The sequence below is a fragment of the Podarcis melisellensis genome, assembly GCF_964234715.1.
Source record: "Podarcis melisellensis genome assembly, chromosome: 18".
Lineage (NCBI taxonomy): Eukaryota > Metazoa > Chordata > Lepidosauria > Squamata > Lacertidae > Podarcis > Podarcis melisellensis.
This window is the reverse complement of record NC_138536.1, coordinates 10,556,802-10,577,497: the sequence shown is the minus strand read 5'-3', so window position 1 is coordinate 10,577,497 and position 20,696 is coordinate 10,556,802. Positions and strand designations below refer to the sequence as shown.

The 20,696-nt window shown below is 48.6% G+C and overlaps 1 protein-coding gene across 1 annotated transcript in view; it reads left to right on the top strand.

Moving 5' to 3' along the window:
• Positions 1 to 286: 286 nt before the first annotated feature.
• Positions 287 to 20,696, top strand: part of MKNK2 (MAPK interacting serine/threonine kinase 2) — a 46,910-nt gene continuing 26,500 nt past the window's right edge. The window contains exons 1-7 of the mRNA XM_081896007.1: positions 287 to 404; positions 2,196 to 2,355; positions 11,571 to 11,652; positions 13,149 to 13,250; positions 14,472 to 14,569; positions 19,283 to 19,362; positions 19,727 to 19,800. Coding sequence (XP_081752133.1) covers positions 2,308 to 2,355; positions 11,571 to 11,652; positions 13,149 to 13,250; positions 14,472 to 14,569; positions 19,283 to 19,362; positions 19,727 to 19,800 — 484 coding nt within the window. The 5' untranslated portion in view covers positions 287 to 404; positions 2,196 to 2,307. The remainder of the gene's footprint in view (positions 405 to 2,195; positions 2,356 to 11,570; positions 11,653 to 13,148; positions 13,251 to 14,471; positions 14,570 to 19,282; positions 19,363 to 19,726; positions 19,801 to 20,696) is intronic.

Genomic DNA, 20,696 nt, shown 5'->3' with positions numbered 1-20,696 from the left:
TGTTTAGAGGTACACACACTCTCCTGCCGCAGAGGCACTCTGCACATGCCCGGGGCACTCCCTTCCAAGGGGAGACAGCAGGAGCAGTAAAAACACTCTGCACATGCTTTCAGGTACTCTTTACCCTCTCTCTCCTGCCGCAGAGGCCCTCTGCCCATGCCCAGAGGCAGCAGGAGCAGCCAACTCTCTGCCCATGTGCAGAGGCCCCCTCTCTGCCGCCCTTCCCTTCCCGGCCCGCCAGGCGGAGGCGGAGGCAGGGGCGGGCCGGTGGGGCTCAGCTGATGCAAGCGGGGGCCGCCGCCTATATAAGGCTCCGCGCGGCGCCTGCTCGGCACCTCCCTTCCCGAGCCCGGCTGTGCCTTTTCCATCTACAGTGGCGCCAGCACTGCGGAGCCCGAGCCTCGGTAAGGGGGACCGGCCGCGGGCCGGGGGGAGGGCTGCCGGGGGCCGGGTCCCCCGATCCCCGGGCGCTTTTGCCAAGCCGCCTCCCTTGCATTTGCAAAAAGGGATTTGCAAAAACCAGAGACGACTGGATCTCCTAGTTCTGCAATGGAAATGGGGGGGGGGGAGAGAGAATGGTTGGGAAGAAGACTTCAAATTGGGGGGTGTTTGAATGCCCCCCCCACCAAATAAATAAAACAGGCCGGGAGTATTGCATTCCCCCCCCTTGTTTGCAAACTCATTGCATGGCGCGCGCAGCTGTGTGTGTGTTTTTAAGGGGGGGGAGGGGATTTGCAAGGGGAAAGGAAGCGGGAGGGGCTGGGGAGGCAGCCCTTCACCCCCCCAATATTCCCCTTTCTCTCTTTTTTACCCTGTTTTGGTGCCCCCACTTATTTTTGCAAATGGGGGGGGGGTTGAAAATCTATGTTTTCCCTTTTGCAAACCTGGTAGCATTGAAAAGGGCCGGATTGTGTTGTTGTTGTTGTGTTGCAATCCTGGGGAGGTGTGTTTGCTGGGGGGGGGGAGAAAGCTTTGCGGGGGCGTATCCGTTTCACCCCCCCCCAAAAATAGTGAGCGATTCTTTTTCTCCTCCCCCATTTTACCTTCTTCCTCAATGCAATAATAGAAAATGAACTCAACGCGAATGATCACGCCCCCCTCCCTTGCTATGCAGGATGTAGGGTGTTTTTTTCTTGGGGGGGGTGACTTAGGAAATAGTCCACCCCTCCTGGAAAAAAGGGGTGTGCATTTTTGCTGTGTTATTTCCACCCCCCCCCGTTGCAGATTTTCAGAATAAAGTCCAGAGAGCGTTGGGTTTATTATGATTTTACTGCAAATCTGCGAGTTTCCTAGATCAGCTGCAAAATAATATATATGGTTTTTGTGGGTCGACGGAGTGGGGGAGTAAATATTAAAATTTTGTGTGGCTTGGGGGGGGGAAATATAACATTCCTCTCCTGCCACTTCTCAGCTGCATCTAACTGCAACCACTGTTTAAATCTATGGGCAATGACCACGGATTTCGGTGGGTCTACTTGTGAGTAGGGCTTGAGTTGGCTGCATAATCCCTTCTTTGCAAAAGGCCTCTGTGTGTGTGTGTGGTGCCCCCACCCCCTTTGTACACACCCCCTTTTCCCTTCCTTCCCCGGGGCCTGTACTTCCAACATCTGCCTTCGCTCCAAGAATTTTGTTCCCCCCCCCTTCCTTTGAAAAAAATAAAGCAAAACCTCTTTTCAAATAATAAACAATCTTCCTAAGCTTTGCATTGCATCACAAAGGGACAAAAATCTGGTGCAACACACAGAGAGAGGGAGATTGAGATATTTTTGTATTAAAGGCCTTGTGTCGGAGCTGAATCTTAAATGCACAAACTATTATTACTGTGATTACGACAATGATTATGATTATTAAATACGTGGATTTCTGTGCAAAAGGGTCAGAGAAAAATACTTGTGTCCCCCCCCCGAAGCCCCCACTTCTTTGTGTGTTTGCAAAATCTTTGCTTGCCATTTTCTATGTTTCGGGACGCCCTCTGTTGTGTTGTGTGTTATTTGCAAACCGTCGTTCTCATTTCTCTCTCCTTTTTCCAGGATTCTGGTGCTTTGCTTTTAAATTTCCTTTGTCAAAAAATGAGACACCCCCCCCCCAAAAAAAAACCCCAACAGCTATTTTATGGTTATGCACCCAGTGGTTGAATCTTGAACTTTTTAAAAAATAAATATAAAACCTTTCTCTTCTCTTCTCCCCTTTTACAGGGTCTCCATCGGCAGACCCGGACTAGCTTCACCCCAATTTTTTTTTCCTTCTCCGCCCCCCTTTTCTTTTCTTTACTCCCCCCTCTTCATTTGCATCTTCAAAACCTCAAAAATGGTGCAGAAAAAAACAGAACTCAAAGGTTTCCACCGTTCCTTCAAGGTAAGATAGATTAAAACTATTATTATTTAGCGGAAGTCGGGTTGCGGAGTTAATGTGTCTGGGTTTTTTTTAATGCCTTCTGAAAGTTGCTTCCGTTTTCTGTTTTTCCCTTTAAAAAAAAAAGTTGCGTTTTTGCAACGCAGTCCCAAGCATATGTACGTATAAAGAAGCCCCATTGAATTCAATAGGGCTTACTCCCAGGTAAATGGGCCTAGGCTTGCATTGCCTTTGTTGCTCATTGGTAAAAAAAATTGTGGAGAGACTTATGTTGGGAATCAAAATATGTGCTGTGAAACCGTTTGCACTGAAACTTGCAGCATGTATATCCACTATAACAAGGCTTAATTTTTTTTTAAAGCTGCATGCAAGCTTCTGAGCTACACAGAACTCCTAGTCGGCCAGGAGAGCTGACTCGGGATCCTGTGTGGCATAGGTGGTTTCCTCAGAGTAGTGGAAAATACTTCCTTAGTAGGTCTAAACCCTGAAACTTTTGCTGCTGCAGATATAATAGTAGCATATAATATAATATATTAATAATCCTACTCACTCCTCCTTAGAGATGCTAAGGATTGGACCACATTCTCCCTGCCCCTCCGCCCCACCAAAAAGCGAGTTTTTGACCTTGTCCATCAAATTATAGAGGACCATCAGGACTTGAGGGTCTCTGCCCCGAGGAGATTACAATTAAAGGGGGGGAATCAGCACGGGGACGTAGCAAGTGGTTGGGGCCCGAGAGGAATAATAATACCTTTATTGTCAACGTACAACCTGAAACCAACCGACATAATAACAATTAAAAATAATAATTAATAATGATTTACGACAGCTTGTCGTAGGGTTTGTCTTGGTGGGTGTGCGTTGTCAGAAGCAATGCTTTAGCAATAAGTTGTGTTGCAGCTTCGGGCGTCTGCATGGAGCGCCGTACATTTTTTACTTTTCTGAGTTGTGTGCGAGATTCATTTCTGCTTCCTAAGAGGAATTAATTTGCTGCTGGGTCGGCCTCCTAAAGAGAAGCCTTTGGCGCTTGCAAGTTCTTTTGAAAGAGAGAGCCGGGTGCTTGCATTTAATGAAGGCTTGCATGCTGTTTCGCTGGTGCCCTGACATGCAATGGTGTTGGGGTTTTTGTGTCTGTTTTGCTGAATGAGCAAAAAGAGGGTTGTGTCTGTTCCTTTGGCCGGAACGTGTGTTTAGGGCCCGACTTCTGTGTTGTGCAAGTGCGTCAGGGAATCCTGTCCTTCCAAACTGGTTGCCTGAAATGTTTGGGGAGTGATGCAAGTCATGTGTAGGCGCCGTGATTTTTGAGCCGGTGGCAGTTCCCCAAAACCCTTTGGCAGGCTGGCTTGGTGGCGATGTGACCTCTCTGCGTCTCTCTGCTCTCCATAGGCAGGTTTCTAGTCCCCATGGAGGCAGCGACATCGCCTGCACGCTTTCTGCAATTCATGTTGATCCTCAGATGCTCTCTGCTAGTTGCAGCCAGGTTTCTAGTCCTCATGGAGGCCGAGATGTTGTTGCTACAGGTGTGTGCGTTTGTGTAGCAATGGTTACTTGTGCCCTGCCTCCTCTGAGTAGAACCTGGTTGGACGCCTCCCAGGTTGAATAAAGGAGGCCAAATTGGATACTGCCGTACAAGTGTTTTGTTTTTGTAATTTGCACGAAACAGGATCATGGCTGGTGTGAGTCAGGATCCCGCAATGGGGCTCCAATTGTCTGAACTGCTGAGTGGCAGGTGACCTTTAGCTTGTGAGATGACGCGTTCCTGCCACTCCAAAGGTTCAACACAGGCCCTGCATTGGTTAGAGCCTGGTACTGATATTGCCAAGGTTGTGGGTTCAGTTCCCATCAGGGATAGCTGCTGGGCTGCACTCAATTTCAAGCAAAACACCCGGAAAACGCTCCCAATATTTTTGCCTTTCTTGAACAGACAAAAGGAGGGAGGAGTCCTGGGGCCAGACAGGCTTCCACGCCTGTCTCTACTGTCTTGTACCCATTTCACAGGCGGGATAGCTGAGTCCCGGTTGGTTGCTTGGCCCTGCAGATTAATTCCTCCCTGCAGGGCTGCCAACCCTGCGCTCAGAGTCATGGGGTTTGTCCCGTGATGCGCCGCCTCCCTCCCTCCCTGTCTGGTTGCCGAGGGCTCTCCCTAATTATGGGATGCCGGCGTCCTGGTTGGCAGAGGCTGGGAGCCACGCAGGAGGGCTGGTCCTCTGCGGCTCGGAGCCAGACCGGTTGGGCGGGTCGGAAGAGAAGCTGGGAACAGAATTATAAGAGTTAGAAGGGGTCCCCAAGGGTCATCCAGTCCAACCCTCTGCAATGCACAAATCCTTTGCCCAACGTGCACCTCGAACCCGTGACCCTGGGGTCTCATTGCACTTCAGGCCTGGGCTGGATTTGCCAGGAGAACATTGGAAAGACTGCAGGATGAGACCTGGCCTAGCAGCATTCTGTTCTCCCAGTGGCCAAATACCCCCAAGAACCTAGGGATCCAGATAGACTGCCGCTGGACAGGGAGGTTCCATTGGAACATAAGAAGAGCTTCGCAGCAGGATCAGGCCAGTGACCCACCTAGCCCAGCTTCTGTTCTCACTGCGACTCACCGGATACCCCCATGGGTCTGACCCAAAAGAGCCACTCTCCCCTCCTGCAGAACGGTCTCGTTTTGGAGGCTGTTGCCTCTCCTTCCTTGGAGGTCTTCAAGCCAGGGTCGGGTGTCCATCTGTCCTGGGTGCTTGAGCTGAGATCCCTGTATTGCAGCGGGTTGGGCTGGATGACCTTGAGGGTTCCCTTCCAACTCTGCGATTCCATTGTTTCCAGCAACTGGTCTTCCGAAGCACTTCTAGCCTTCCTGGCTAGTCGCCTTGTCTGCCGTGAAGTTGCCTCATCCTGTTTTTTTAACCCTTCTGGGTTGGTGGGCATGACTGTCTCCTGCAGCAAGGAGTTCCATAGTTTTAACGGTGCCCAAGAAGGGCTTTCCTCTGTCCGTCCCAGATCTCCCAACTGTCCAGCTTTGTTGGGACGTCCGTAAGCATCTGTGAGAGAGGGAGAAAAGCTTTTCACTTTTTTCCACGGTGGACGTAATCGTACAAACGTGTGCTTGCTTCCCTCTTCTCCAAATTAAAAGGTTTTTTGCAGCTGGAATAATCCTGCAAACGTTGCAGACGAGTAGCCGTGTGGGTCAAGACAACACAGCCATGGGGGTCATCTGGTTCTCCGGTCATCTTGGCCGGGCTCCAGCTCCCAGTCGCCACCATAGCCCAATGGTCAGGGATGATGGGATATGTAGTTCTGCAAAACCCTTGGCCTAGAGCTGTTTCTGTACTGGGGTGGCGAGGCTTGCTATTATTTTCTGTGTTTGTAGCCTGCCTTCTTTGTCCACTGAGCTCAAGGTGTCGCCGTTCCTGGTTCTGTTCAATTAATCACCCCAACAACCATGCGAGGTAGGCCAGCCTAGCCAGAGCGGCGATTCCGACGAGAAAAGTGACCTTCCCAAAGGTTTTTGCTCTGTCCTTTCTCCTGCAAGAGGCCTGACATCTTCAGTCCTTTGTAGGTTTCAGAGTTGGAAGAGTTGAGTTTGTGGCTCAATGGGGATTCGAACCCAGGTCTCGCCTGCTCCAGGTGCGAGATACCGGTTTTGAAACTGTGCTCAGACTTCCAAAGTGAATCTATGTGGCGTCAAGGTCGGGCACCGAGGAGTCTGCGACTCCAAACCCTCACTGGACTTGCCGGCTGATTTCTGGAATATCTCTCGCTCAGCTTCAGCCTGCCTCGCAAGGTTGTTGTGAAGATTAAACAGGAAGCTTCCTTGCCGGTCCATGTAGCTCAGTATTAACGGCAACCAACTGGCAGCGCCTATCCGGGGCTTCCTAGTGAGAGATGCTGAGGACTCAGCCTAGGCTTTCTGCGTGCAAATCTTCCCTGCATTGCAGCGGGTTGGGATAGATGACCGCCTGGTGTCCCTCAAAAAATCTACGCTTCTAGGATAACTATGGGGTGATAACTAACTTTTTGTGGGGTCCACCAGCTGCCTCCATCCATGCCTCCAAATCCCCTATGTTCTTAACCCCATTCCCTGCCCTACAGCCAACCTCATGGGGTTTTCCGCCTGCAGATAACAGCTGCTCTTAGAAATAATCTTATTTTCGTTTCCCTCCCCAGCGCATGCTGAGATCCCGTACTCCATTCCTCCTTATGTAATGCAAAATCTTTTCTTTGCAACTCAGAATAATGCGGGTGTGTGCCTCAAACGCCCAATTTTGCACGCCGCCACCCCCCCCCCGTGTTGCGTTTCCTGCTAGTATTTTTCCAAGAGATTTCTTGCAAGATGCCATTCCAGGTTGGCGATGGTCGAAGCCTCCCGGCCACCCTGTGACTTTGCTGCCTAATCTCAAATTAATGCCCTTGCGCTTATTTTTAAACATGCCTGCACACACACACACAGCCTGCACAATAGATTCCCTCGCATTTATTGCTTGTTGTGAAAAGCCTGGGTCCTTAAGTCGATTGCTGCGCAACTCTCCAGTTTTAAGAGAGAGCAATGCAGGGACCGTGCAGCCTCAGACCTGGGTTTGTGTGCGCGCACAAGAAGTGTGTTTCACGGGGTGTAAGAAGGAGACGGGAGGGTTGCCTGCAGTCCCCCCCCCCTTTTTTGCACCCTGCGTTTTGCAAAACTCGCTTGCGGCCGGGTGATGTAACTTCTCCGCGGCTGGGAGGCCCCATGGAGAGATATTTGGCGCAGCGCGGGATGGGTTATGTAAGCGCATCTTGGGCTCTGCAGTCTGTGCGCTTGGTGCGCAAAGGCGCAAGGGAGTCGCATACGGGGAATTCCCAGACCCGGGTTTTGCAAAATCCAAAGTGGCAGGAGCAGAGAGGTTGAAGGAGCAACCCGGAAATGGGTCTGTGGGTTTTCCTGTTGTTGGTTTTTTGCATTTTTTGAGGGATGGGTGGAAATTAAACAGGCACAAAGGGGATCGGGGGTTGGCGCAAGCAGAGCAGAATAATAATGATGATAATAATAATAATAATAATAATAATAATAATAATAATAATAATAATATAAATAATAAATAATTTATACCTCGCCACTCCAGTCTGGCTGGGTTTCCCCAGCCACACTGGGCGGCTCCCAACATATAGAAAAACACAATAAAACGTTAATAGCTGCAATCTTTTTTTAAAAATGTTTTTATTAACAATTACAACATATCAAAGCATATCATATTTATTATTTTCTCTCCTTTCCCCCCCCCTCAAACCCTCCCTCCTCTCCCCCAGAGATTTCTGAACAAATAATATTCTCCGCATGTTGTAAAATTATACGAATCCTTACACTATCTGTCTACCATGTTATCAATCAATACATTTGTGTATGTTTATTCAAAAACTGTCCAGGAATCCAGCTCATTTTGTTTTGTTTTTTTAGTAATTTGTAAAAAGTTCCCATTCTTCTTTAAAGTCACAGTTGTCCTTATCTCTCAGTTCGTATGTCAGTTTCGCCAATTCTGCGTAGTTCATCAATTTCTCTTGGCGCTGTTCTTTATTAATAGCCGCAATCTAATACTAAAAAGTCACAATGTGCCCAGCCTTGTGCATTGAGAATGGATTAAAGGCTGGCTTTCAAAAGAGGGTCTGGAGGTTAAGGCTGCGGATAGAATCATAGAATCGTAAGCTGGAAGGGAACCCCAGCGGTCATCCAGCCCAACCCGCTGCAATGCAGGAATCTCAGGCCAAGCATCCATGACAGGTGGCCAGCCAACCTTTGCTTCAAAAGGCTGCACGGAAGGAGAATCTGCAACCTGCCGAACGGCGCTTGCTGTCAGAAAGTTCTTCCTGAGGTTGAGTTGGAATCTCGTTTCTGGTCACGGGTTCGAGTCTTACCGTCCGGAGCAGGAGGAAACTAGCTTGTTCTCTGCTAAGGACCAATGCAACAGAGGGGTGTGTTTTGTGTTCAGAGAGCTAGAACAAAATATTTCTCTCTACTGTGGGAAGCGCCTGCCTCCTTCACCTGAGTAGATTTCATAATAATCGGGAGGACAGCCTGTCTATCCAGGCTGCGGGTTCAAAAGGCGCCGCTTGTGGCAAGGCTGCTGCTCCCTCCCTGGAATGAGATGGGGGCGGATTTGGTTTGCGGTCAGGGGGTGCTAATAATGGGGTTTACGATGGGAGTGGGGGGCTTAATCCTTGGAGGCTAGTTCCCCCCCGGGGCAAGAGTTGCTTGAGCGCGTGCAGAGAGCACTCAAGGAGCAGGCTTGGAAACTCGGATATAAAAGCCAGGCGCCAAATCTTAAACTAGGGTTTCCTTTTGGGTGAAAGGAATTCCAGGTTGCCTGGTTGGGGCCAGAGGACTCAGAAAATAATAATAATAATAATAATAATAATAATAATAATAATAATAATAATTAATAATAATAATTTTTTATTTATACTCCGCCAAGGCCGGGCTCAGAGCGGCTTACAAGCAATAATAAAAACAAGATGAATGATTTGGAAACCTCTGCTTTAAGAATCTAAGAGATTCTTAGAAGACTTGAGTAAATGCTTGAACTATTTGAAAAGCAATTGTAATAAACAGATTACGCTGGCAAGAAGTTCTGTAAGGAGGGTTATGTGAAATACTGCAAGTTAATGATAATTAAAAGTAATAGAGAAATTAAGAAACGCAGAATTATAATAATAATAAATTTATTATTTATACCTCGCCCATCTGGCTGAGTTTCCCCAAGTGATAAAGAACGGAAAATCTTCAGAGGTTGTTGGCGGGAGTCTAAAATATTGTATAAGAAAAGAACTTGTGTTCAATGACTGTTGGAAATGATATGTTAAAAAAAATAATAAAAATGTATATAAAAGAAAAGAAAACCTATTTTTTAGTCCACACTCAATGCTGTTTCCATTTCTGCTGTGCGTGTTTCAATAATAATAATAATAATAATAATAATTAATAATAATATCTTTATTGTCATTGCCCCCTCTCGGGGACAACGAAATTACTTCTCCGCCTTACGAGTGAATTGTCGTAAGAGGAAGCCGCGGTCAAGCAATGTAGCTGAGATCGTTGAATTGTCGCGTCGAAAGGGACCCCAGCGGTCATCTAGTCCAACCCCGCCCCCCCAGTGAATAGACATTCTGTTGCGGTGACCACAACCTAGGTTTAAGGTGCCCAGCTTAGATAGCTGAGTTTCAGACACTTGGGGGGGGGAGCTCCTACAAAGAGATGTTAAGGATTGAGGGGGGTGTGGACTAGATGACTCTTGGGGTCCCTTCCAGCCGTTCCCCAATTCTGCGACAGGCGCTGTTCCCTGAGCTGCTCCTCTTCTACATTCAAGGTACTGAATATAGAATGTGGAATTGAGGAGCCGGGATGAGATCTCTGTTGGTTAGAGCGTGGTGCTTGATAATAACGCCAAGGTTGCGGGTTCGATCGCCGTATGGGACAGCATTGCCGCGGGTCAGACTAGATGATCCTCGGGGTGCCCTTCCAACTCTTAATATTCTACGATTCTATTCCTTAATATAAATGCTGGGGGTGTATTCAAAGTCCATTTGCCACCCCCACCCCTGTGGGGCAGCCCAGAAAGGAATCTGTCACATGCTTTTTAATAATAATAATAATAATAATAATAATAAATAAATTTATTATTTATACCCCGCCCATCTGGCTGGGCTTCCCCAGCCACTCTGGGCGGCGTCCAACAAAATATTAAAATACCGTAATGCGTCAAACATTAAAAGCTTCCCTAAAGAGGGCTGCCTTCAGATGTCTTCTAAAAGTCTGGTGGTAGTTGTTCTCTTTGAAATCTGGTGGGAGGGAGTTCCACAGGGCGGGTGCCACCACCAAGAAGGCCCTCTGCCTGGTTCCCTGTAGCTTTGCTTCTTGCAGTGAGGGAACCGCCAGAAGGCCTTCGGATCTGGACCTCAGTGTCCGGGCAGAACAATGGAGGTGGAGACGCTCCTTCTGATATATAAATGTGCAGCTCAGGTCTAGGAGAGGCTTAGTGCGTAGCTCAGGTCTAGCAGACGCCTCCTGTGTTTTCTGGTGTCTCTGCAAGCTGCTCGCCTCGCCCTGCCCTGCTGTTCCCAAACAAGCAGTCTCCTCCCTGCTCATTATGGGCTGGAGCCACAGCCGGTGGGGCAGCGTTCCGGCCAGGTCTGGTTAGGCTACCCTGCGGTTCTCCTCCCCGTTGGCCTCCTTTTGCGGCCTCCACCAGTCACACCTGTCCATGGAGACTGTGTACTGGGGAAGAGGCAGGTTCCTGGTTTTGTTCTCCCTCGCCAGGCTGTCGCGCAGCAGGGAAGGAACTGGTTGGAGCACTTTCAAGGGAGTTGGCTCCTGCAAAGCTGCAATTGCAGGTTGCTAAGTTTCTAGTCCTCAAGAAAAGTTCAAATTACTTTTTATTTTTCAACCAGTTGCGTCTGGGTTGAATGGCACACAGAAGCTGCCTCTGGAAAAGCAAAACCAGCCCCTAAGTGGCAAAGGGTTTTTTTTAAAATGTAGAAAATTTGGGCTGCCTGCCTGCGCCCATTAAATATTGTTGACCTAAAGGGAGCAGGCAGGCAAGGTTTTCTGCGCTTGGGTAGCTGGCCAGAAAAAGTTGGCGTCGATGTTGGCTGCCTTTTAAGAAGCTGGCAGCTCAGGTCTAGCAGAGGCCAAATGTGCAGCTCAGGTCTAGCAAATGCTTTTTACTGAATACTGAAAAGCAAATGCTTTTTACTGAATATGCACCTCAGGTCTAGGAGAAATAGAATATGCAGCTCGGGTCTAGCAAATGCTTTTTACTGAATACGCACCTCAGGTCTAGGAGAAATAAAATGTGCAGCTCAGGTCTAGCAAATGCTTTTTACTGAATATTCACCTCAGATCTAGGAGAACTAGAATGTGCAGCTCAGGTCTAGCAAATGCTTTTTACTGAATACTGAAAAGCAAATGCTTTTTACTGAATATGCACCTCAGGTCTAGGAGAACTAGAATGTGCAGCTCGGGTCTAGCAAATGCTTTTTACTGAATATGCACCTCAGATCTAGGAGAACTAGAATGTGCAGCTCAGGTCTAGCAAATGCTTTTTACCGAATATGCACCCCAGGTTTAGGAGAGGCTAACTGTATAGCTCAGGTCCAGCAGACGCCTAGTATCCCCCCGGAAACTTCTTACCACCATTCCCCCCTTTAATTCTGGCTTGGATGTGACCTTTTCTCTCCCTTCCCCTTTCCTTCTCTACTCCCAGGGCCAGAACCCGTTTGACATCGAATTCTCCCAGTCCACTCACCTGGATTCTGTCTTCAACTTCGAATGCCCCTCTCGGCCCGGTGAGCACCGCTGTTTTAATTCTGTTTTGGGATCAGGAGGAAGAAAATCAGTTCCTGAACTGGGAATTGTCCTAGGATTATGCCTCTTGCAGCGGCGTAGCGTGGGTTGTCGGCACCCGGGGCAAGGCAAGTAATTTGCGCCCCCTAACCCCTAACCTGTCGCCGCTGCCAGCTTCTTCTTGTTGCTGCCTGGTCTGGTCTGGTGTGGTTCTCTCCCACGCTCAGCGCTGCGCTGGGCGGCCACTGCACTGTCCCTCGCCCAGATAGTCTCTCTCTCCGCACCGCACGCCTGGCACCCACCCCCTCCACAGTGGGCAGCGACCCGGCGGCTCTGATCGGATTCGCACAACCAGCACTGCAAGTGCGAGCGCGTCCCCCAGATGTTGCGCCCGGTGTGGCCGGCCCCCCTGCACCCCCCACGCTACGCCACTGGCCTCTTGAGATTCAGACAATTTGATGGAGGGTACCTCTATTCTGGGTGGCGCTGTGGGTTAAACCACAGAGCCTAGGACTTGCAGATCAGAAGGTCGGTGGTTTGAATCCCCGAGAGGGGGTGAGCTCCCGTTGCTCGGTCCCAGCTCCTGCCAACCTAGCAGTTCGAAAGCACGTCAAAGTGCAAGTAGATAAATAGGTACCACTCTGGCGGGAAGGTAAACGGCGTTTCCGTGCGCTGCTCTGGTTTGCCAGAAGCGGCTTAGTCATGCTGGCCACATGACCCGGAAGCTGTACGCCGGCTCCCTCGGCCAATAAAGCGAGACCCCAGAGTCGGCCACGACTGGACCTAACGGTCAGGGGTCCCTTTACCTTTTTACCTCTATTCCAGGGATTGTGAACTGCAGGGGAGAGGAGTGCGGCCCCCGAGACCTCTCCTTCTGGCCCTCATAACTCCCATTTATTGGGTTCAGAATGCCACCTTTTCCCTCTAATCTGGTGTTCATGGTTTCCTCCCCATCCTGTGAGGTGGGTTCAGTTAAGAAGCGGTGGCTGGCTTTGTGAACAGGTGTCAGGATTTGAACCCTGGTCTTGACCCAGGGTTTCCCAAACTTGGGTCTCTAGCTGTTTTTGGACTACAGCTCCCATCATGCCCAGCTAGCAGGACCCGTGGTCGGGGGTGATAGGAATTGTAGTCTCAAAACAGCCAGGGACCCAAGTTTGGCAAGTTGCTCTAACCACTGTGCAGCACTGCCCTGCTGTACAAAAGTGAAGCTTTTATTAATAGCCCCGCCCACATTTGCCTGTCGCCCCGCCCACAGTTGTTATGTGGAACAGCTTCCCCACCCTGGTCTTAACTCCTGTAATGGAGCCTCCATTTTCAAAGAGAGTCTACCTTGAAATATAAGCTGCTGGCTGTTTCATGCAAAATGCAAAGTTCTGGGGCGACCTCAGAACCCAGCATGCCTCTGGCTTTAGGGATTGTTGTTGCGTGCCTAGTCCTGGGTTCAAATGCTCCTTTTAACTGTGATTCTCCCCCCCCCCCCCCAAATCTCATGGAACAGACATGCCTTCGAGTCAGCCCATCGACATCCCCAACGCGAAGAAACGGAACAAAAAGAAAAAACGCTGTCGGGCCACGGATAGCTTTTCCGGAAGGTTTGAAGGTGAGCCGCTCAAGTCGCTAGTCCTCAGCGTTTATTCTCGAAATCCTTCCCTTTGCAGCAAAACATTTTCCGCTCAGTCCTTCTGGCCTCGTGAGAGGGGCTGTGTCCGCAACAAGCCTGCAGCAGCAAGAGGGTTGCAGGAGAGATGTGTGTTTATTTATCCAAATTTGCAAACTTTGAAATGAAAATAATGCCCACCGTGCAATCTAGACAGACCAGGAATCGATACAAGTGCATAAAATCTGCTCCAAAGGGGCTGGGAAAGGAAGTGGTGCTTTTCCAAAGGAGATGGATTAGACCAGGAGAACTTGGTTCTCAAGCAGTTGTTGGACTACAACTCCCATCCTCTCAAACTAGCAGGACTGGCAGTCAGGGATGATGGGAATTGTAGTCGAAAAACAGCTGGAGATCCACGTTTGGGAAACCCTGGATTAGACTCTTGCGTTTAGGGAAAGGTTGGTGTAGACTGCACTGAGCTGGATGAGACCCAAAGGTGTGACGCTGTTTGAAGGAGAGCTTCCTTTTTAAACCAGCCTGTTGGTTCAGAACCATGAGGTCTAGCACCTTGTTTTATTTTTGCAGGAAGGGTGAGAGGCAATGAGGACTAGAACTTTAAACCTGCACGGACTGCAGCTACTGGGTATTTTACTATTAGGCAGTCTGTCAGTATGCTTTTTGTTGTTGTTGATGTTCTGTAATGTGTTTTAAATGATAAAGGGTGGCATGTAAATTGAAATAATAATGACAGCAACAACAACAATGATGATGATGATCTGTAATTTGAGGAGCAGCAGGGAGAGGCGTCTGCAAAATAAGATGATCTGGTTATTGGAATTTTTTTTGAAGAATGGGAGCCTTTTCCGGATCATTTGGAGACATACGGCAGCACGACGAATCCGTGATCAGGATTCGAACTATGAGCAGCAGAAAGAACGAACGATGATTGCGCTATGGCTGTGTTAAAAAAGAGGGGATACAGGCAAAGGGAGCGGGGAGCTAAGAAAAACATCACTGAAAACGAGATGGGAAGTTGGCGATATAAAAAGAACATTTTTAAAATATATATTGGACTTTTATGTGGAATTTTTGGAATATAAACAGAGTTTTTGGAATAAACAAAGTTCAGGCAACGAGGCAGGGAATAGCACTTTGATTCCCCCCATAATTCTCTTGTTTCCTTTTCTTTCTCTCTCTCTCCTCCTGTCTCCCGCAAACCTTCAGACGTTTACCAACTCCAGGAAGAGGTCCTAGGGGAAGGAGCTCATGCAAAAGTCCAGGCCTGTGTTAACCTCATTACCAACAAAGAGTATGCAGTGAAGGTAAGGGGGCTTGGGGACTTTGGAGTTTGAGCCCCGGGTCGGGCAAGAGATTTCTGCATGGCGGCGGGTTGGGATGGATGACCCTTGGGGTCCCCGCCAGCTCCACAAATCTGTGATTCTCACAGAGGCCAGCCGGACGCCCCAAGCAGGATTCTCTCCCCTCCCACAACTGCATTGCGTTTTGGGTGTGAGATGGTTGTGTTGTGCTTTTATTGTTGCCTTATTATGGCTGCCTCTGACCGCAGAGGCAGAGCGTAGCCATTGTGGCTGCCGGCCATTGATGACCCTATCCTCCAAACCCTCTTTCGAAGCCGTCCACGATGGTGGCCCTGGCTGTCTCCTGTGGCAGGGAGTTCCACAGACTGCGTGAAGGTCTTCCCTGGGCCAAAATTGGGGTGTGTGTGTGTGTCAGGAATTTCCAGCATGAAACATCTGCGGTAGTGTTTTCCCGGTTGGTGTGGTTAGCCGGGATTTGGAGGGGGGGGGAGAGAGAGAGAATTAAAGAAATTCTTCACAGGTAGGTCTTCGTGCTGTTGGAATAGGAGCAAGGACAATTGGGGCTTAGGTGCTTTCCTCCACATGTGGTGGGAGTGTCCCAAAATCCGACTATTCTGAACAACCATATGAGAAATATGTAAAATAACCAAGAAAGTATTGGAAATCACCCCAGAACTGGCCTTACTAAACATCTTCCAAGACAATAATGCCCATTTACACCACAAAAAACTCATAACCCGCCTACTCTCAGCAGCCAGAAACGCCATAACCAGACACTGGAGAGACCTGTCAGGAGTAAGCATGGACCAATGGGACCAAATAGTATGGGAAACAGCCCTACTAGAAAAATTAACCAATAAACTGAAACTGACACGGGGACAAATAGAAGAAGACGCCTTCACCCCGGTATGGCTCCCCTTTATCACACACACAGTTCAACAAGACAATGACAAAAAATCCGCCAACAGCATAAAAATCAATATGGTTAACCTGATCCAAAACACCCACCCACCCCACTCACACACGAAAACAAAGACCACCACAGCCAACCACAAAGGAACAGCCACACCCTGGGCCAGGCATCCCCAAACTCGGCCCTCCAGATGTTTAGGGACTACAATTCCCATCATCCCTGACCACTGGTCCTGTTGGCTAGGGATGATGGGAGTTGTAGTCCCAAAACATCTGGAGGGCCGAGCTTGGGGGTGCCTACCCTTAGGCCAACTCCAACCTCTCTCGCCACCAAAGGAATACAAGTGGACAGCAGAGAACCAGCACAAGCCACGCTGACACCAAAACCCTACAATATATTAAATAAAATAAAAACATCCCCTCCACCTCTTTTCCCCCCTTTCTTCCTAACGTCTCAACAAATGAAACTGATTTGTAAAAATGTTACATGGAGAAAAGAAAATATGAGAGAGAGAGGCATGGCACGCACTTTTGTAAATCAAGAAAATATTTAATAAAAATATATATTTTTTAAAAAAACCCAACTCAGGCACCTTCCCAGCTCTTAGCATTCGGCTTTAAGGAACGCCCACGGATTTGAGTTTTGTGAGACAGGAAGGAAAGCCTTTTTTAGGGAAGCTTTTAATGTTTGATGTATTACAGTATTTTAATATTTTTTTGGAAGCCTCCCAGAGTGGCTGGGGAATAAATAATAAATTATTATTATTATTATTATTATTATTATTATTATTATTATTATTATTATTATTCTCCATCAGCTGGTGCCGTGTCTGCCACCCTGTTGCAATCGCTTCCTTGTTTTCCTCTGCGGCCCCCTGCCTCTTTTTTCACCACCTACCCCAAAGAAGAAATTCCTCTCTGCAGTCTTGCACGAGGCTGGTTTTTTCCAGCGCATGGGAGATGCAGAGCGAGGGCGGGCGGGCGGGCGGTGGTGGCAAAACTGGCGTCAGGGAGAAGTTGGGGAGGACCGAGGTTGCGACCTGCCTGGGCCGGAAGGGAGGAGAACAGCTGCTGGTCTGGCGCTGGCATCACGCCCCCCCCCTCGCCCCCTTCCCTTTCATGCGCAGGAGGGAGAGGGAACAAGCAGGCCTTTTCATCAGGTTTGGCTGCAAAGCGGCATCTCGGGGCGAGGAGAAAAGTTTAGAGCTCCGTAAATAATCCGATTCTCACTCTTTATGACTGGGGTTTGGGCTGCGGCAGTGATGGCAGCTCCCAAAAGGAACCCCCTCGCCCCTTTCTGGAGCCGGATTTTGGGTGCAGATGGGGATATAATAATAATATTATTATTATTTGATTACCTCCACCTCTTTATTTTTTTTCCTTTCTCCACCTGTGATGAGGCTGTATTTTAATGTTGTATTTTAATCTTGTTTTTAAGTTGCATTCATTCAATTTGTTTTTATTATTGGTTGTTAGCCGCCCTGAGCCCGGCCTTGGCTGGGGAGGGAATAATAATAATAATAATAATAATAATAATAATAATAATAATAATGTATTACAGTAGTACCTCGTTGTGAGTCTGCCCTGTTTAGTGTCCATTTCGTGGAATGTCCACAGCAAACCCAGAAGTACCGGAACGGGTTACATCCGGGTTTGCCGCTCACACACGCCCGTTAAATCATGCTTCATGCATGTGCAGAAGCGCAAAACCGTGATGCGCAGAGCGGCGCTTTGTCGAGTGTCTGGGGCTCCGGAATAGATCCTGAATCAAATAACCCTTCCCCAGCCACTCTGGGTGGCTTCCAACAAAATATTAAAATACAGTAATGCATCAAATATTAAAACCTTCCCTAAAGAGGGCTGCCTTCAGATGTCTTCTAAAAGTCGGGTAGTTGTTGTTCTCTTTGACATCTGGTGGGAGGGCGTTGTTCCACAGGGCAGGCGCCACCACCGAGAAGGCCCTCTGCCTGGTTCCCTGTAACCTCACTTTTTGTAAGGAGGGAACCACCAGAAGGCCCTCGGAGCTGGACCTCAGTGTCCGGGCAGAAAGATGGGGGTGGAGACGCTCCTTCAGGTATACTGGACCGAGGCCGTTTAGGGCTTTAAAGGTCAGCACCAACACCAATATAAAATGCACGTATTCCCTCTCTCCTCTTAAGAACTTTGGGTTGAGTGAAAACGAACACGGGTGTTTTTCATTTTACAATTTTTATTATTTTGCGTTGTGGACAGTTGGCCAGCATTTCCAAAACTTGGCCCTCCAGCTGTTTTGGGACTACTGTTCCCATCAGCCCTGACCGCTGGTCCTGCTAGCTAGCTAGGGAGGGTGGGAGTTGTAGTCCGAAAACTGCTGCAGACATGATCTTCTGAAACATTGTGCTAGGTTACTTTCTGTGTCTCTTCGAACTCTGATTTTAGAAGGGGAGAGAGAAGCAATTGGGGAGGTATGTGCAGGGGGGGGGGAATGCTCTCACAAAAGCAGCCACATACACACCCCTAAGCACATTCATAGAATTGTAGAGTTGGGACCCCCAAGGGTCATTCAGTCCAACCCCCTGCAATGCAGGGATCTCGGTTCAAGAACTCCTGACAGATGGCCACCCAACCTCTGCTTAAACACTTCCAAGGAAGGAGAGTCCACCACCTTCCACCCATCGTCAAACAGCTCTTGCTGTCGGAAAGCTTTACTGGTTTTTATTCGGAATCTCCTTTCTTGTAGCTCGAAGCCATGGGTTCGAATCCCGCCCTCCGGTGCAGGAGAAAACAAATAACAAAGCCCAATTCATGAAAGAAAGAAAACGGGAATAAAAGTCTTTGCATTAAGAGAGAATACTGGTGTTTGCCAGGCTTGTCTCAAAAATGATAGCTTCACTGTCCATATGTAATGAAGGAATTTCAAATTATATGTAAAGTGTCTGGAAGTTCTAGTCCTCATTAAAATCTCAAAAGATGCTCAATTTTCTCCGTTATCACTGTATTCCAGAGTGGTGGGGACCGAGTGCCCGGTGTAAGATTTTGGGCTGTTTCCCATTGAGTTGCAATTCCTATTTGAGCTGCTTAGATTTTAAGGACATTTTCTTGATCTGCGATTGTAGGCGTGAAAAGCAAAATAGGGGTTTTTTTTGAGGCTGGAGCAAAACAAGGAAGTCCCTGGATGAGCCCAAGAATGTCTTCGTAAAATGCTTTTTTGAAAAGGAAACAGCTGCAAAGGGAACAGCTGTGTTTTGCAAAAAATAAAAAAAATAAGGAAGTGGTGATTGGGGGCTGTTTATGGTGCCTAACGGAGCAATTCCTTTGCTGCGGGAAATTTTCTGTGGCTTCGTGGTATGACCTTAGCTTGAGAGAGGCTGAACTTGCACAGAAATCCCTGCACATAAAAACAAAGCCTCTCAGGGTCTACAGTTCTTCTTGATATTCTTGCTTTCTAGTTGCGGAGAAACTTGCTTTTTTGGGTGGGTGGGTGAGCGTTTGTGTGCAAGCAGATAAATCGTGATGCCGTTTTTAAAAAGCTGTTCTCCAGCAAGATGCTTGGGGGAACTCGCACACGAGAACGGTCTTCTGTGCAAAACGGCACCCTTGCAGCTAGAGAGCTAGCCTTTCAAGGTGGGCGGGGAGTTGCGACAGGACACGGGTGGCCATGAATGGTGCCTGTTATGCACGCAGACTCCCGCAGAGACGAGGGAACGGCTTGAACTCATGTTAAAAGAGTGCAAAACTCTTTGATTGCACTGAACTCACCGCTTTCAAATCCCTGACGCAACTCTGCGCTGATGTTCGCTGCTTTGTGTGTGTTTCTCTTTAAAGATTATCGAAAAGCGTCTCGGCCACATCCGGAGCAGGGTCTTCCGGGAAGTCGAGATGCTGTATCAGTGCCAAGGACATAGGTATTTTTAATTTTATTTTTGGGTGGCTAAAGCTGTAGGGTTTATTAAGGGGTAATTTGGACTGACGGTGCCCATAATAGTGGCTCAGATAAACCTGATGTTCCACCAGCACCTGGTTCGCCCCCGTGAAACCTCCATGCTCAAGAGCAGTCTATCTGCAGCCTTGCTTTTGCAGGCTTCCTGGAGACGCAACCCATTTGGGGGAAGAAAACGTGGGGAGGGGGGGCATGGACCTTTCTTGGACTGACCTGGCACGGCTGTGCAGTGGGGGGGGGGGAGAAATGTCCTCATTCGAGGTGAAAACCATGCAAAGTGGAGATTTCCCCCCCATTTTTAAATGTCCTCCCTGTCTTGCTCGCGGCAGGAACATCTTGGAGCTGATTGAGTTCTTTGAGGAAGAAGACCGGTTCTATCTTGTGTTCGAGAAGATGAGAGGAGGCAAGTAGCGATGCTCGTGTCTGGCATGTTGCTGGTCGGGAACGTTTGGCCCGCGGGCCTAACCTGGCCAGCTTGATTTGGCCCTTCTGGTAGTTTTGGCTGAGCCGGGCCCGCCTGTCCTGGGTGTTGGTCACCCAGGTGATTGGCTCCACCTGCCTGTCCAACTTTGCCTGCAGGGGGGTGAGGAAAGGGATCCGAACTCGCAGGCCGGATTAAATTATTGAACTGGAGCCTGTGAAAAGATTTTATTCTTGGGTGAAGGATGGCTGCTTGTCCTCTGAAAAAGCCTGGCGCCTGCATTTCTGCAGCAGTCGTTGTTATCGTCATCATTTATTAAATTGGTGTATTGCCCTTCAACCGGAAAATTATGAGATCGAAAACACAAAATGCATAATAAAAACAAAGGCAAACCGATAATCTACCCCTGCAAAGGGCATCAGGTTGAGCCAGGCACTTAAAAGTGTATAATGAAGGCACCAGGCAGGCCTCCCTGGGGAGAGCATTCCACAAACGGGGAGCCATCACAGAGAAGGCCCTGTACTTGTGTTGCCACTCTCCAGCTCTCTTGAGGAGGCACACAAAGAAGGGCCTTGGAGGGTGATCTCAGGGTCCGAGCAGGTTCATACAGGGAGAGGCCAGTCCTTAAGGGATTGCAGTTCTGAGCCGTTTAAGGCTTTATAGGTGAAAACCAGCAATATCTGCCTCTCCCGGAGTTGGCAGCCCTGCGTGGGGAGCGAATTCCCTGCAGATTTACCTGCCGTAGTTGCAAAGAATGGAGCTGCTTCTCAGACACTACTCAGCTAAATTAACGGATGGTTAATGCAGACGTTCTACTGCAGAGCAACAACCTTCCTCCTGAAAAGTTAAGTTTCTAGCCCTCTTGGTTCCAAATTGAG